This window comes from Diabrotica virgifera, chromosome 2, assembly GCF_917563875.1.
Source record: "Diabrotica virgifera virgifera chromosome 2, PGI_DIABVI_V3a".
Taxonomy (NCBI): Eukaryota; Metazoa; Arthropoda; class Insecta; order Coleoptera; family Chrysomelidae; genus Diabrotica; species Diabrotica virgifera.
Window position 1 is genome coordinate 231,210,954 of NC_065444.1, and position 13,330 is coordinate 231,224,283.

At 32.4% G+C, this 13,330-nt stretch overlaps 1 protein-coding gene across 1 annotated transcript; it reads right to left on the bottom strand.

Moving 5' to 3' along the window:
- Window positions 1-1,108: 1,108 nt before the first annotated feature.
- Window positions 1,109-10,976, bottom strand: LOC114334018 (uncharacterized). The gene is made up of 2 exons (XM_028284016.2): window positions 8,457-10,976; window positions 1,109-1,637 (listed from the first exon to the last, which is right to left on the bottom strand). Coding segments are annotated over exons 1-2 (2,232 nt in total). The 5' UTR covers window positions 10,688-10,976; the 3' UTR covers window positions 1,109-1,636.
- Window positions 10,977-13,330: the final 2,354 nt, after the last annotated feature.

A 13,330-nucleotide genomic window follows, 5' to 3' on the forward strand; every position in this document is an offset into this window, starting at 1 on the left:
AAAAATGTTCGTTCATCGAAGCGTTGGTTTTGTGTGTGTTCTCGTCGTTATGTACTTTTTCGTCACCCAGTAACCCTGGCGAATGAACTTGGGTAACTTCGTTCGGCAATCTTCGGTAATACGCACTTGTACAATAATTGGCAGAGTCTAATAAATTTCAAAGTCAATGTACTTAACACATGTTTTAAATACTATGAAGTATTAATTGATATTTTTATAAGTAAAATACCTTAAGCGTCCGCTGTTACCCGCCTTTACCCTACTGCTGGCAACGTTTATAGGTAGCTGCTAGAAGGTGAAGCGTTTGTAGCCACAGAAAAGATCAGAAAAAAAGAAGCGAATAGAGATACGTGTGTGCAAGATGCGGAGTCGGCCTTTGCGTAGTGTTGATGTTTTGATGAGTACCGCACAAAAGAAAACTTTTAATGTTAATTTACATTACATTATTTTTTTAAGTTAGTTACATTTTTTGTTTAATGCTAGGGAGTTTAAAAAACAAAAATAAAGTTTTTTTAAAAGACTTTACAAAAAAGTGCTTCATTTTTTGAAAATTTCACGATGAAATAATATGTATTCGATTTGGAATTTGGCGAGTATGAACCTATATATTTCATTATAGTAGGGGAGGGAAGTATGCTAAATGTGCAGTCACTCGAGCACTATGAGTTGTGAAGAGTAGGTTCTAAAACAAAAAAAAAAAAAAAAAAAATTAAGTAAAGTTTTCCACTTTAGTGGGGACTTTCCATTTTTAATTTAATTTTCCATTTCCAACAATGGTTTTTTCCGATTATAGCGCCATTTATCCATTATTCCAAAAATTGTTTCAAATAAAATTTACTTATTTTTACGTAAGAAATCCGAATCTGCAATAAAAAATGGGGGCTCCTATTTAAAATTTTTCGCTTTTTTCGCGATTTTTGCAATGTTCCGGCAAGAAATTTTGTCCGCACACCTCATATTCGGATTCAGCAGCCCAAAATCCATATATAATGAAAGAAATCAGAACTACCCCAAAACTTTCCTAGTCAAAACACAATTTTATTGAATCAATAACAAATAGTTTATTGAACAAGAGTAACCAACTCCTACAGTTGCAATGAATACACAGTTTGCCAATAAAAAATCTTTTTATTGAAAAAATAACAATACTTCACAAATGGAACTTAAAACAGAGTTCTTGTATTAATTGACACAAGCTGTCGACAAAAGTTAAGTGGTAGTAAATTTAAATCTTTATTTAAACTTAAACTTATTCAAAAGCACAGCTTATACAAAAAAAAATAAACAAGTAGGACGAAAATTGCCACAAAATTTACAAACCAATGTTTTATAAAAACATAGGAAACCTAACATAACCCATTTACATAAAACACAACAACCAATTTATCAAAATATAACTAAACAAACATTAAGTATACAATCAAATGAAAACAAATGTATACAATCAAATACAAAATCATATTTGTGTTCTTTGTAGAAGAGATTTGGTTAACATATAATTTTTTACAACTTTCATTTATTAAGTTAATAGAAGAAATAAATATGGACATTTAGGAGAGACCAGCTGGTACATTGACGTTCACCATAACCATACTCCCAATAAAAATGGTCTTCAGTGTATTTGTAACATTCTTGATCTAAAAAAAGAAAATAAAAGGTAATAAATTTAATATTATACATCCTGTCTACTTAAGTTTAACACATATAGAAAACTTTTTTATTAAATAAAGGTACTTTACTCTTGAGCGAAATTCATATTTTTTGAAATACCTCGCATAATATTGATAAAATTTGATATCTGATGGTTGCATAGTAGCTTTTAGACCATGTAGAACTTTTCATGAAGAATAACTTTTTCCGTAAAATTAATAATAAAAATGTTTCTGATATGTGTCCATTGTGTCCAACTTTAGTGTACACGCTGTATATATATTTTTTGAATATTATATAATTTTACGAAAAAAGGTATTCTTTAGAACTATCTCATATCCCGTTTTATCAATTTTATACGAGGTATGTCAATAAATTTTAATTTCGTTCAAGGGTAAAGTACCTACCTTTATATTTCACAACAGGAAATAGGAAATTAAAGACATAAAATGAGAGCAAAATATCAAAAGACTGAAAAGTGGAGATTATCCTATCTATTTTTAAAGAGTGATAAACAGGACTATGGTTACTATAGAGAAACAACCCTCATGAGCTACCTTTTAAGTATACATAAGATTGCTGAAAAAAAAGGGAGTGAACAACAAACTAGAAAAGTCACAGAGGAGCTTCAGGAAAGGAAGAAGCATTTGTGATCACAACTTCATCCTCAAGCAGCTAATATAGAACAAATGTAAAGACTGAAATAGTTTTTGTACACACTTATGACTACAGGTAAACAGGGAGAAGTGTATGTTTGAAGTGTGTAAATTAAATAATTCCTACTAGCTGAGCGCTAACGGAGTATAAAGCCATCTTTAGAGCTATGCTACAATAAAAAGGTCTCTAATGAATAATTGATCTTAGAATTCAAAAGTTTAACTTACGTCAAAAATAGATGGATCCCATGTACGATATCAAAATACTTCCATTTCTAATTAGTCTAAGAGCTAGTGAACCCTCCGACTAACGGTCGTCCTGTAAGGCTAGAAATTTGTCTAGTGATAATTCATAGCACAGCAAGGCTAAAAACCATGACCTGGCAGGCACCAGAGGTGCACGTGTATCTACCAGGTGAATCAAAAAGTGCAAATTTAGGGGGTAAAATAAACTTTCTCCTGTAAGGTTTAAATTTAAGTATGTATTTGAGTAAGTCATTTAGAGGAAATGTGTACAATGACAGGCGATTCTGAAGAGCATAAGACCTTGCCAGGCGAGGGGAAAGATTAGGGGTTTTTCCTAAAATTATTTTTTTTGCATCGAACAAATTTTTTTTAGGTTTTTTGAATCATTCCAAACAGAAAAGGTCTTTAGTGGTTTTCTCTTAAGTTAATAGTTTTTGTTACATAAGCGATTAAAAATTTTGAAAATAGCGAAATTGGCCATTTTTAACCCTAAATCGGACATTTATCTAAAAATTTCAAAGTTGCCAAGGTAGGTAGATATTCTTTAAACATTGATTGATGAAATCTCAAAGAGTTTTTTGCAATACAATATCGGAAACCCCTTTGTTTTTTAATTGCTGATCAAGAGGGCCCGACACTGTAGTATAAGTGAGGACATTTGAGTTGGCATAAATTCATTATCTCGAGAACAGGCAAATTTCAAGAGAAATCCTCGGACAGGTCGATTTTTATTTTTAAATTAGGACTTTTTGGCATATATATAATACTAGTGACGTCATCCATCTGAGCGTGATGACGTAATCGATGATTTTTTTAAATGAGAGTAGGGGTTGTGTGATAGCTCATTTGAAATGTTATTTAATTCTCTATTCAGTAATATAAACATTAACATAATTATTTATAAAGGGTGTACAAAAAAATGTTTTCTTCTATTTGTCAAATTTAAACAAAGTAAATTTAATAAAAAAAATTTTTTTTGTACACCCTGTATAAATAATTATGTTAATGTTTATATTACTGAATAGAGAATTAAATAACCTTTCAAATGAGCTATCACACAACCCCTACTCTCATTTAAAAAAATCATCGATTACGTCATCACGCTCAGATGGATGACGTCACTAGTATTATATATATGCCAACAAGTCCTAATTTAAAAAAAAAAATCGACCTGTCTGAGAATTTCTCTCGAAATTTGCCCGTTCTCAAGATAATGAATTTATGCCAACTCAAACGTCCTCACTTATACTACAGTGTCGGGCCCGCTTGATCAGCAATTAAAAAACAAAGGGGTGTCCGATATTGTTTTGCAAAAAACTCTTTGAGATTTCATCAATCAATGTTTAAAGAATATCTACCTACCTTGGCAACTTTGAAACTTTTAGATAAATGTCCGATTTAGGGTTAAAAATGGACGATTTCGCAATTTTCAAAATTTTCAATCGCTTATATAACAAAAACTATTAACTTAAAAGAAAAATTACTAAAGACCTTTTCTGTTTGTAATGATTCAAAAAACCTAAAAAAAATTTGTTCCATGCAGAAAAAATAATTTTAGGAAAAACCCCTAATCTTTCCCCTCGCCTGGCAAGGTCTTATGCTCTTCAGAATCGCCTGTCATTGTACACATTTCTTCTAAATGACTTACTCAAACACATACTTAAATTTAAAGCTTACAGGAGAAAGTTTATTTTACCCCCTAAATTTGCACTTTTCGATTCACCTGGTAGATACATGTGCACCGCTGATGACTGCCAGGTCATGGTTTTTAGCCTTGGTGTGCTATGAATTATCACTAGACAAATTTCTAGCCTTACAGGATGACCGTTACCCAGATAGCACAAGTACGTTTTATGGACATCTAATGGACGTACATCTGTGTACATTGGAACGTCCAATGGACGTCCCGCTAAGGTACAATGGACATCCGATGGACGTCCAACGAATGTCCAGAGTTCACAAAATTGGACGTCCATAGAACGTCCGCTACAAACGTACATTGTACGTTGTATTGAAGCTTTCAGTGTACACCTTATGTACATTCAATGTACGTCTTATGGACATTTGTAGGGCACTTTTCAGAAAGAAATCTAGTATCCATAATTTTGTGAATACATAGCAAAAAGCCTTTATAGGAAATAGTTCCTTATAATACTAAACTTATACTTAAAAATATTACACAAAAGACCTTTTCATTTCTCTTTACTATAACTTCATTATAATATATACTTTATTATAGGAACTAGGAGCTTCATTAATGCACGACTGCACTGCACGATAAACAGAAAACACAAATATATCACAGGATGTATTTTCATAAAGACGAGATTCAGATAATGACGCCCTAGGAAGCATGCACATTAAAAGAGGTTTAATCTCTGTTCTGTTTCTGTTCCAAACTATTTTTAGAGTCAGTACCGTTGTTGTATATTACAAGCGCGTTTGCCATTCTGTGAATTATCATAAATAAACCATCCTTCAGTATTCCACAACAATTAACAGCGATAATCCCCTAAAAGTACCTGCCTAATACTACCTTTCACGACCGATAGCGCGAAGAGCGACAACGTTGTCAAGAAGATTCTCATTTAGTTTGTATTGGGACTTAATATAATAGTCGCGTTTTGTGTAAAATATCCATGGACCACAAATGGATGTCCAATGTACGTTGAAATCAAACGTCCAATGGACGTCCCGTAATGTACGTACATAGTACGTCCAGTTTTGGTCCATGGACGTTTGGACTTTAAATGTACGTTATATGGACGTACATCGGACGTTGTGTGTTATATGGGTAGTCGGAGGGTTCACTAGCTCTTAGACTATATGCAGTTTTTTAATGATTAAAAAAAACCTTGTCTGACTGTTTAAAAAATGCTCAACTTTGCTGTTGTTTTTGTGGCCGGAAAAGTTAAAAACATCTATTAGAAGCACAAAGGACTTTCACACGAAAGATTACATTACATATAACGAATATTTGATCATGGTAAGTGTCAAGAGACCTTACCATCTGAAGTGCACGGTGTCAGCATGCAGAATGGAGGCATGGAGGCTTTTATGACAGCCGACCACACAGCTGACACAGACAGGGTGTGCTAGTTAAGGTGCTTTCACTTTTTCTCATATCAAGTGACAGTTGACATACATTTTAGCAATAGAACAACTTTTCAACAAAGTCTGTAGTTGTGTAGTTACATAAATCTAGTTTTTAAAAAATATAATGAAATACATATTGAGAAAAGACTTAAGGTCCAAGATAAATCAGTTGACAAGTTATCCTTCAAAAACTGAACTCAAATCTTTTTTAAATTAGTACAGGATGTAAAGAAGCTTGATGGTGAAGTTTTTCTATTATTGGATAAGTCGCAAATTTCATTAGGTGCACTATGGGTATCTCGAAGATGGAAAATAAATTAAGAATGAATTTTTGAGAATATGATTTTTAAAGAATAAGCTGCCAAATGATTAATTACAAATATTGATTTATAATGATAATTTAGTAAAGAATTAAAAAGTTTTTTAAAATGTTTGATTTTTTGATTGCATGAGGTCAAACTTCTTCCTCCAGAGTCTCCCACAAGAGTCTGAATAAAGGTTTATAGTTGTAATTAAGATTGATTTGTGTATTTAAGCAAAAATCAGGATTAAGTTACTTTAGTTATCTCCTCGGTTATCTCTAGATCTTCTAAAATGTTCATTTATATGTAGTTTTTGGTTGGTATGTTATGTAAAATTGTACTGTTTTTGGAAGGAGAGAAGTACTCTATAACGAGAACTGAAATGGCAGACAAATTACCTAGTTTTAAAGGCAAATCTTGTTATATCAGACAACAATAATATTGTGCATACATACAGTAGAACATCAATAATCCGGATTAATTGGGACCGGACCCCATCCGGATTATCAAATTATCCGGATTATCGAAATTACCTCAAAAAAAGGCACATTAAAGTACAACAAACGTTTTAAAATTTTATGTTTTCTCTTGTACAGTAAAGTGTCTAGAGGTGAAATTAATCAAAACATGTTTTTATGTTTAAACACTGTATTGTAATTAATTTATAATAGCACCATGTGTGCAGTAAAAACATCAGACACTATTTGGGATTTTAAAAAAATGTGTAAAATATTTTTGAACTGCGGTAGAGGTTCGTTTTTCGCAGCGAAGTTCTTAATTTATTTTAAAAGAATCAGATATTTTTGCTAGATACAAATCCGGATTATTGACGGTCCGGATTATCGACGTTCTACTGTATGAATATTTATAGTTTTCTAAAACATTAACTTCCTATAGTGAAGCCATTCGGAGCAATATAAGATGCTAAATATTGTTTCCTCGACAATAAGGCTTCGCCATCATAAATTGTAAATTTTTTTACAATATTCAATATCGGTCGATAGGTAAACAGAACAGGAAGAAGTTTATTATAGGCAGTGGGTTTTATTACAGCACTATCCTCGATAACCGCACATATGTTGGGGATTTCTGCATACAGGTGCACAGTTGGGATATTTGTTTATAGCCATTACAGCGCTAAAAACAGATAAAGATACATATTTTACGATTTCATTTTTCCTCATAACCAAATATGCCTCGTTATAGAGGTATTACAGTTCAATAGGAATTTCATGGGACATCTAGTGTACCTCGTTATAAGCAAAACCTCGTAATAACTGTGTTAGTTATAGAGAGAGTCTACTGTAATATATAATCTTGGAACACATTTTCCCTTTTGATGATAGGCTACGGTAGCCTGTTAAGATAAAAAGCTCTTTTAATTAATATCTTAGTTGTTTCCTTATTGAATTAACACACTACTTGTAGTTGTTAATTTTAGTACATATAGTGTAGATAGTGTACTGTTGTACGGAGTTGAGTCGTGGACTCTCATAGATGCCACCTGCACGAAAATTGAGGCTTTTGAAATGTGACTTTATCATTGAATACTGAAGACGTTTACAAAAGCAAACATGGACAAAATCATAAAAACCCAAAGAGCAATGGAAAGGCAAATGTTGCACATAAGACTAATGAATAAAAAGAGAAACGAGTGGATAAGATAGAAAACCGAAGTTAGGGATATTAGACAAGAAGTTGTAAAATTGAAATGGAGATTTGCCAGACACAACATAAGACAAAAAGAAGACTGCTGCAACAACATTCTTATAAATTTTAGACCGTGGGAATATAAACAAAGCAGAGAAAGACTCCAAATGAGATTGGCAGATGATATCAAGAAACACGTGGGACCTAGATACCTGTAGCGGCAGCCAGAGAAGGATGGAAAAGAATTGGGAGGCCTATGTCCAAAGATTGACCAAAGAAGGCTAATTAGATAGATAGATATATAGATCTAATACAATAACCTACTGCACCTTCTTAGGGTAAGAACAGAACAAGTGGGTCGAGGTGGAGGTGTATGTCGCGGTAGATGCTACTAGTTAAGTCGCGGTGGATGTCGACAGCACATAGCAAGGAGGTCACCTGCGCTGTAAGTCGAGCTAGAACCACTATCAAGTGAAGTAGTTAATGAAATTTGAAGAAATTCAAAAATAAACTGAATACAAAAAAGGGATTATATAAAAAGTATCACCTCAGATAGCGCAGGTAATGAAAACTTGGCTTTGAACGGACTAATCACAGGGAAGCATCCTTGTAAGCCACACAGTAGACATCCATGTAAAACAAACTCATTTTATTTTCAAAAGCATCGATGTAAACCTCCTGGATGGCATCGCGCTAAACCTCCACCGTGACTTATTTGTTCTGTTCTGTTTCATTCACTACAATGTATTTGTTTTACATGGATATCGACATCGACCGCGACCTCTACCTCCACCTCCACCGCGACCTACTTGTTTTGTTCTTACCCTTAGAATTTAGTTTAAATGTTAACACTTACCAATAATCTTGTACATCATCTGTAAATGAAATATCGATGTCAGATGAATTTAAACATACAACTTTATTCTCATCATTATTTTTACATCCATCTGATACAAGTATACTATTAGTACTTTTCGTTCTTTCTATCTTTGATTTCTTCGAAACTGGTTCAAAGCTTTCATCTGATTCTGCATTCATTTCATTATTTTCTTCACTATGAGCATTGCCATTTTTATTTAAATTATCAATATCTACTTTCAAAACTGGTTCAAAGCTTTCATCTGATTCTGAATCATTTCTTTCATTATTTTCTTCACTACGAGAATTGTCACTTTTATTTAAATTATCATTACCTTCTTCCGATAAGACAATACTAATAGACCTATCTAAATCTGAACATGCAACAGTAGCTATAGATTTATCTTTATCAGACAAATCTAAATCAGGCGAATAAACCAAATCATTGCTGATTATATGAACTTTGAATGAACTATCTACCGACTTTTCATCGTTCGTTAAATCTACAACATTATCTTTTGTTACTAGTTCAATCCCATTCTCACTGATATTTGAATGTTCTGACAGAGCCAATTGAGCACTAAACATTGGAAATGGAGTAGAAATTGGTTGACAGATTTTTTCTAAATCATTAAGGCTTTCATGGCACATTTGAGCTAATTTGTTCAATTTGGAGCAAGACGAATGCTGCAAAATATTTAATGTCATGGAAATAAGAGGAAGATCAGTCAACGTTTCTTGTTCACAACAAGCTACAAGTAACTCATGGAGTTTTAATTGCGATTCACTGCTTTTGTACGGATGAGGTATTCTCGAACAGATAATATCATTGAAAATGTTCATTATCAAACTAAGCACACTGTGAATAAGACTCTTTTCTGCCCTTAAAAAACTGTTCTTGAACAATGCGGTTAAAGTGCTTAACGCTAATTGGCATCTCACTTCATCATTTTCTATCTCACGTTTACTTTTATGTAAATCATATGAATTTTCTGTTTTTGGTAAAATACTTTTTTGTTTCAAGGAAGATTCTTTCTTATCATCGGACTGTTTCTTTAAAGCAATTTCATTTCTTCTGGGTGTAATATGGATCAAAATGCATTTGATCACTTCTGACTGAAAATGTCCATTTAATGCGCACTTAGATATATTGATATAAGCTGTCAAGACTATGTAAACTGTTTCCAGATAAACACAGTTTATATTAAAACATGAACACTTTTGAGATCTTTGTAAACAATCAAGTAAAATTTTGCTTATTATAAAAGCAAAAGGAAGACAATCTGATCTCAGCCACAGAATTAATATTCTTAGCATACTGAGCAAATCCAGTTGAATGTCAGTATGAAGCCTAAAAAACTCATAATCAGCCGAAGAATTTTGGTTATCCGAATTTTCACTTACACAATGATGTATAGCAATGCATCTTTTAATGAGGTTTAAAAGTTCCATTGGAGCTATCTCTTTATAAACTGGAAACTCTTTTTTAATGAATATACTTAAAAATGTAACGATATTTTTGATTGATCTTGCTGTGAGATTAACATCACCATCAGTATAGATCTCTAATGGAGGTGATTCTTGTGAGGTTGGAGTATATTGTTCAATTTCCTTGTTTTGAAAAAATATGTCAAGGAGGTTATGTGCAGTGCAACATAACTGACTTAATGTTGTCTTAAAATTAGTTACATAATTATTACTTTTAGTACCAGCGTTACCAGTTTGTTGAAGATATAAATAAGCTATTGCTGCTTTTTCGACAATCCAATCTGCAGAGCTTTCTAGAAATGATAGAATATGTGCTTCGATCCTGGTTTTATGCGTGGTGCAACTATTGAACTTCTTCATGCAAATCGTGAGGACATCAAAAGCTGATTCTATTTCATTGAAGCTACTCTTACTAGTGAGACAGAGGTCAATAATTTTTGACAAATACTCAGAGCTTATTTTCTTGGCCAATTCTTGATTGGTGAAGGAGGCTTCAATAAACTTCTCAATAAGTGATAATTTTAAATCTGTAAAATGCTCAGAATGTTTCACAAGACAAACATCTAGCCAATTTGTCAAATTTTCGTTAAGGAATTCAACACTGCAGTGTATTAAAATCGAGTTCAGCAACTCCAAACCCTCCTTGATCGTTTTTGAATTAGATAGTAATGTATTTATCTTTTTAATATCGGCATCAGTAGGTCCATTTTGTAAATAAACTTCAAAAACTTTATGATCCATATTTAAATCATCTATTTTTATAGTATCAAATAGTATTTTGGTTTTACAGATATATAAATTTGAACTGATTTGTGATTTGGATTTGAACTTTCAACACATGAGGTTATGTTTATTTTGGTTATGTATGGCTTTCTTTCTTCTTTTTTTCTGCTGTCAGGCTGTCTTATGGCTATGGCATGGCTATTATGGCTGTCCTGTCCTTAGACAAGGAAAAAAGAGAGGACGGGTAACACTCATTTAACCTTCATTTAACACACACGTTCCAAACATAGAGGCAAATATTAACATAGAGGGAGCCTACCTTCCGCGCTTCCTGACGACAAGATCTCATGGACTGGTTTGCTGCATCTCTTTCTAACACACTGTATCGAAAATCTATGATGACATTCAGTGTGAATATAGGCACGGAAGAGGGGGACAACTGTAGCAGCTTTACTATGCATAAGAGTGAAACAGCACTAATCCAAATAAAAAAGATGGTGTCGTCACTTCGCTCTGAATGACACTCTCTCTATGCTAATATATAACTCTATGGTTCCAAAAGTGAAGCCAGTTTTTGGTTTGTTTGTCACTGTCACCAAAAACATGGCGGTCACGTCAAAAATAACAATGGGTTGCCAGTGGTGGGTGTTCGTTGAAGGTTAAAATTTCATAAAAAATAAAGTAAATCATCATCTAAAATTCGTAATAAAAACATATGTATGTATTGAAACATATGTACGTAATATTAGCAACTTAATAAAACATTTACCGTACACAAATTCTTCATTTTAAATACATTTCATGTTTTCATTTTAAATACTCAATGCATAACAATACCCCAAAGATACGTCGATGATCAAAATCTCTGGTGTCGGTTTGGCTTCACTTTTGGTCATAGGATTACTCGTCCTCTCTCTTTCCTTGTCTAAGGTCCTGTCCTTAGACAAGGAAAGAGCTATCTGATCGACAAATTACGTATTTATAGGGCTTTTCATTCACAATCATTTGTTTCGAGCTTCTGTCATTTGTCACATAATATTAATATTCTTTTTCTCATGATCATCTTTCAGTGCGTCACAGTTTTTCGATTTCTCTCTAACGCATTAAATTGTATGTGACAGAAAAAAGGCACGTCTTTGAATACTTTGGTAATTATTCTAGTTCGGTGATTATTCTAGTTGTCGATAGATGGCGCCATAATCAAAAAAGAATTATTTATTAAATAAAATAATAATATTATCAATATAATCTGTACAATTTATAAGACTATACAAATGAAAGAAAATACCATTTTATAAATGCAATAGACACAATTGATTTGGTTTTATTCTAAATTGAAAATAAAATTTGACAACTGTCAGATTTAACAAAAATGTCAGGTTAGAATAAATGTCATAAATGTGTATTATCACGGACTTACCTTTTTTTCTATAATTTGTGACGCACTGAAAAATGTTCATGAAAAGGAGAATATATCTACGTCATACGTTATTGGTATTTACAATGATACAAACCAAAGACGTATGACGTTGATGTATTAATATTATGTGACATATGACAGAAGCTCGAAACAAATGACAATAGATGAAAAGCCCTATTAGTTTCGACGGTAGCGCTATCTCGCGGTTTGAAACTTATACTTTTCTGATAAAATTTATGTATGTGAAATATACAAAACGAGAAAAATAGATACTTATCTAGAAAGACACAAATTATGAACTGAAATATTATTGTAACCTGATTACTAAACGAATACACAGAATTAATAGTAAAATTAATTATGTTTTTTTATTTTATTCATTATAATTTTAATATTTAATATATAAGTTCGTGCGACTGGATGACTGCTTACGCAAGAGACCATTGAGAAAAAGAATAAGTTTATATGAATTATTTAACATTTTAAAAGTTACCTCTGTTTATTTTTGTGTGCTTACTGCTTTGCTTATTAAAATTTGTATGAATTGTAATTTGTTTGAATTCTATCAAAATGGATATTAAACAATATACTGGATTCAAGTCTTATTTCCCATGATATCCAATTTCAATCAGCAACACCAAAAAAGGAAAGGATTTAGTTAATACAGGACATGTACGCAATGTTTCCGAACATAATAACTGCATTCAATATTTTTACATGAATGAATACAAGAGCTGCAATATCTTGTTTTCTTTTTTGAAAAATCCATATTACCCGCCATTTCAGTTTGTGAAGTTTATCAAATGATCAAATGCACAAAACAAAACTGCCACTAACACAGCGTTGCCACATTTTATTTAGAAAATCTACTGTAAGTTTAGCTTACTAAAATAAAATCTACTTATCAAAAACTAAAATATATTATAAAACTTTATTAATATATTTGTATATAATTTAGGACTTTTTATAATAAAAATAACAGCTGACTAACTAGAAATTTTTTTTATTTAGCTAATGCCTCGACAACTAATGGGCATTGACATGGTGATGGTACAGTGGATTTTACCAATTAGGTAGCTAGTGTTATGTGTAGTGTGTGTGTTGAGTAAGTGTCTTGTTACTTTGCAAAGTCGATGTCATTGTCTTTGCAGAGACGCTAATTGTATCCGAACGTCTGCGGTCCCTCCGGTGGGTACCGATCACACAAGGATAGAAACTATTTTCATTTATTAATTTATAAT

Coding starts and splice junctions, on each gene's coding strand:
- LOC114334018 (XM_028284016.2), bottom strand. CDS start 10,687: ATGGATCATAAAGTTTTTGAAGTTTATTTACAAAATGGACCTACTGAT.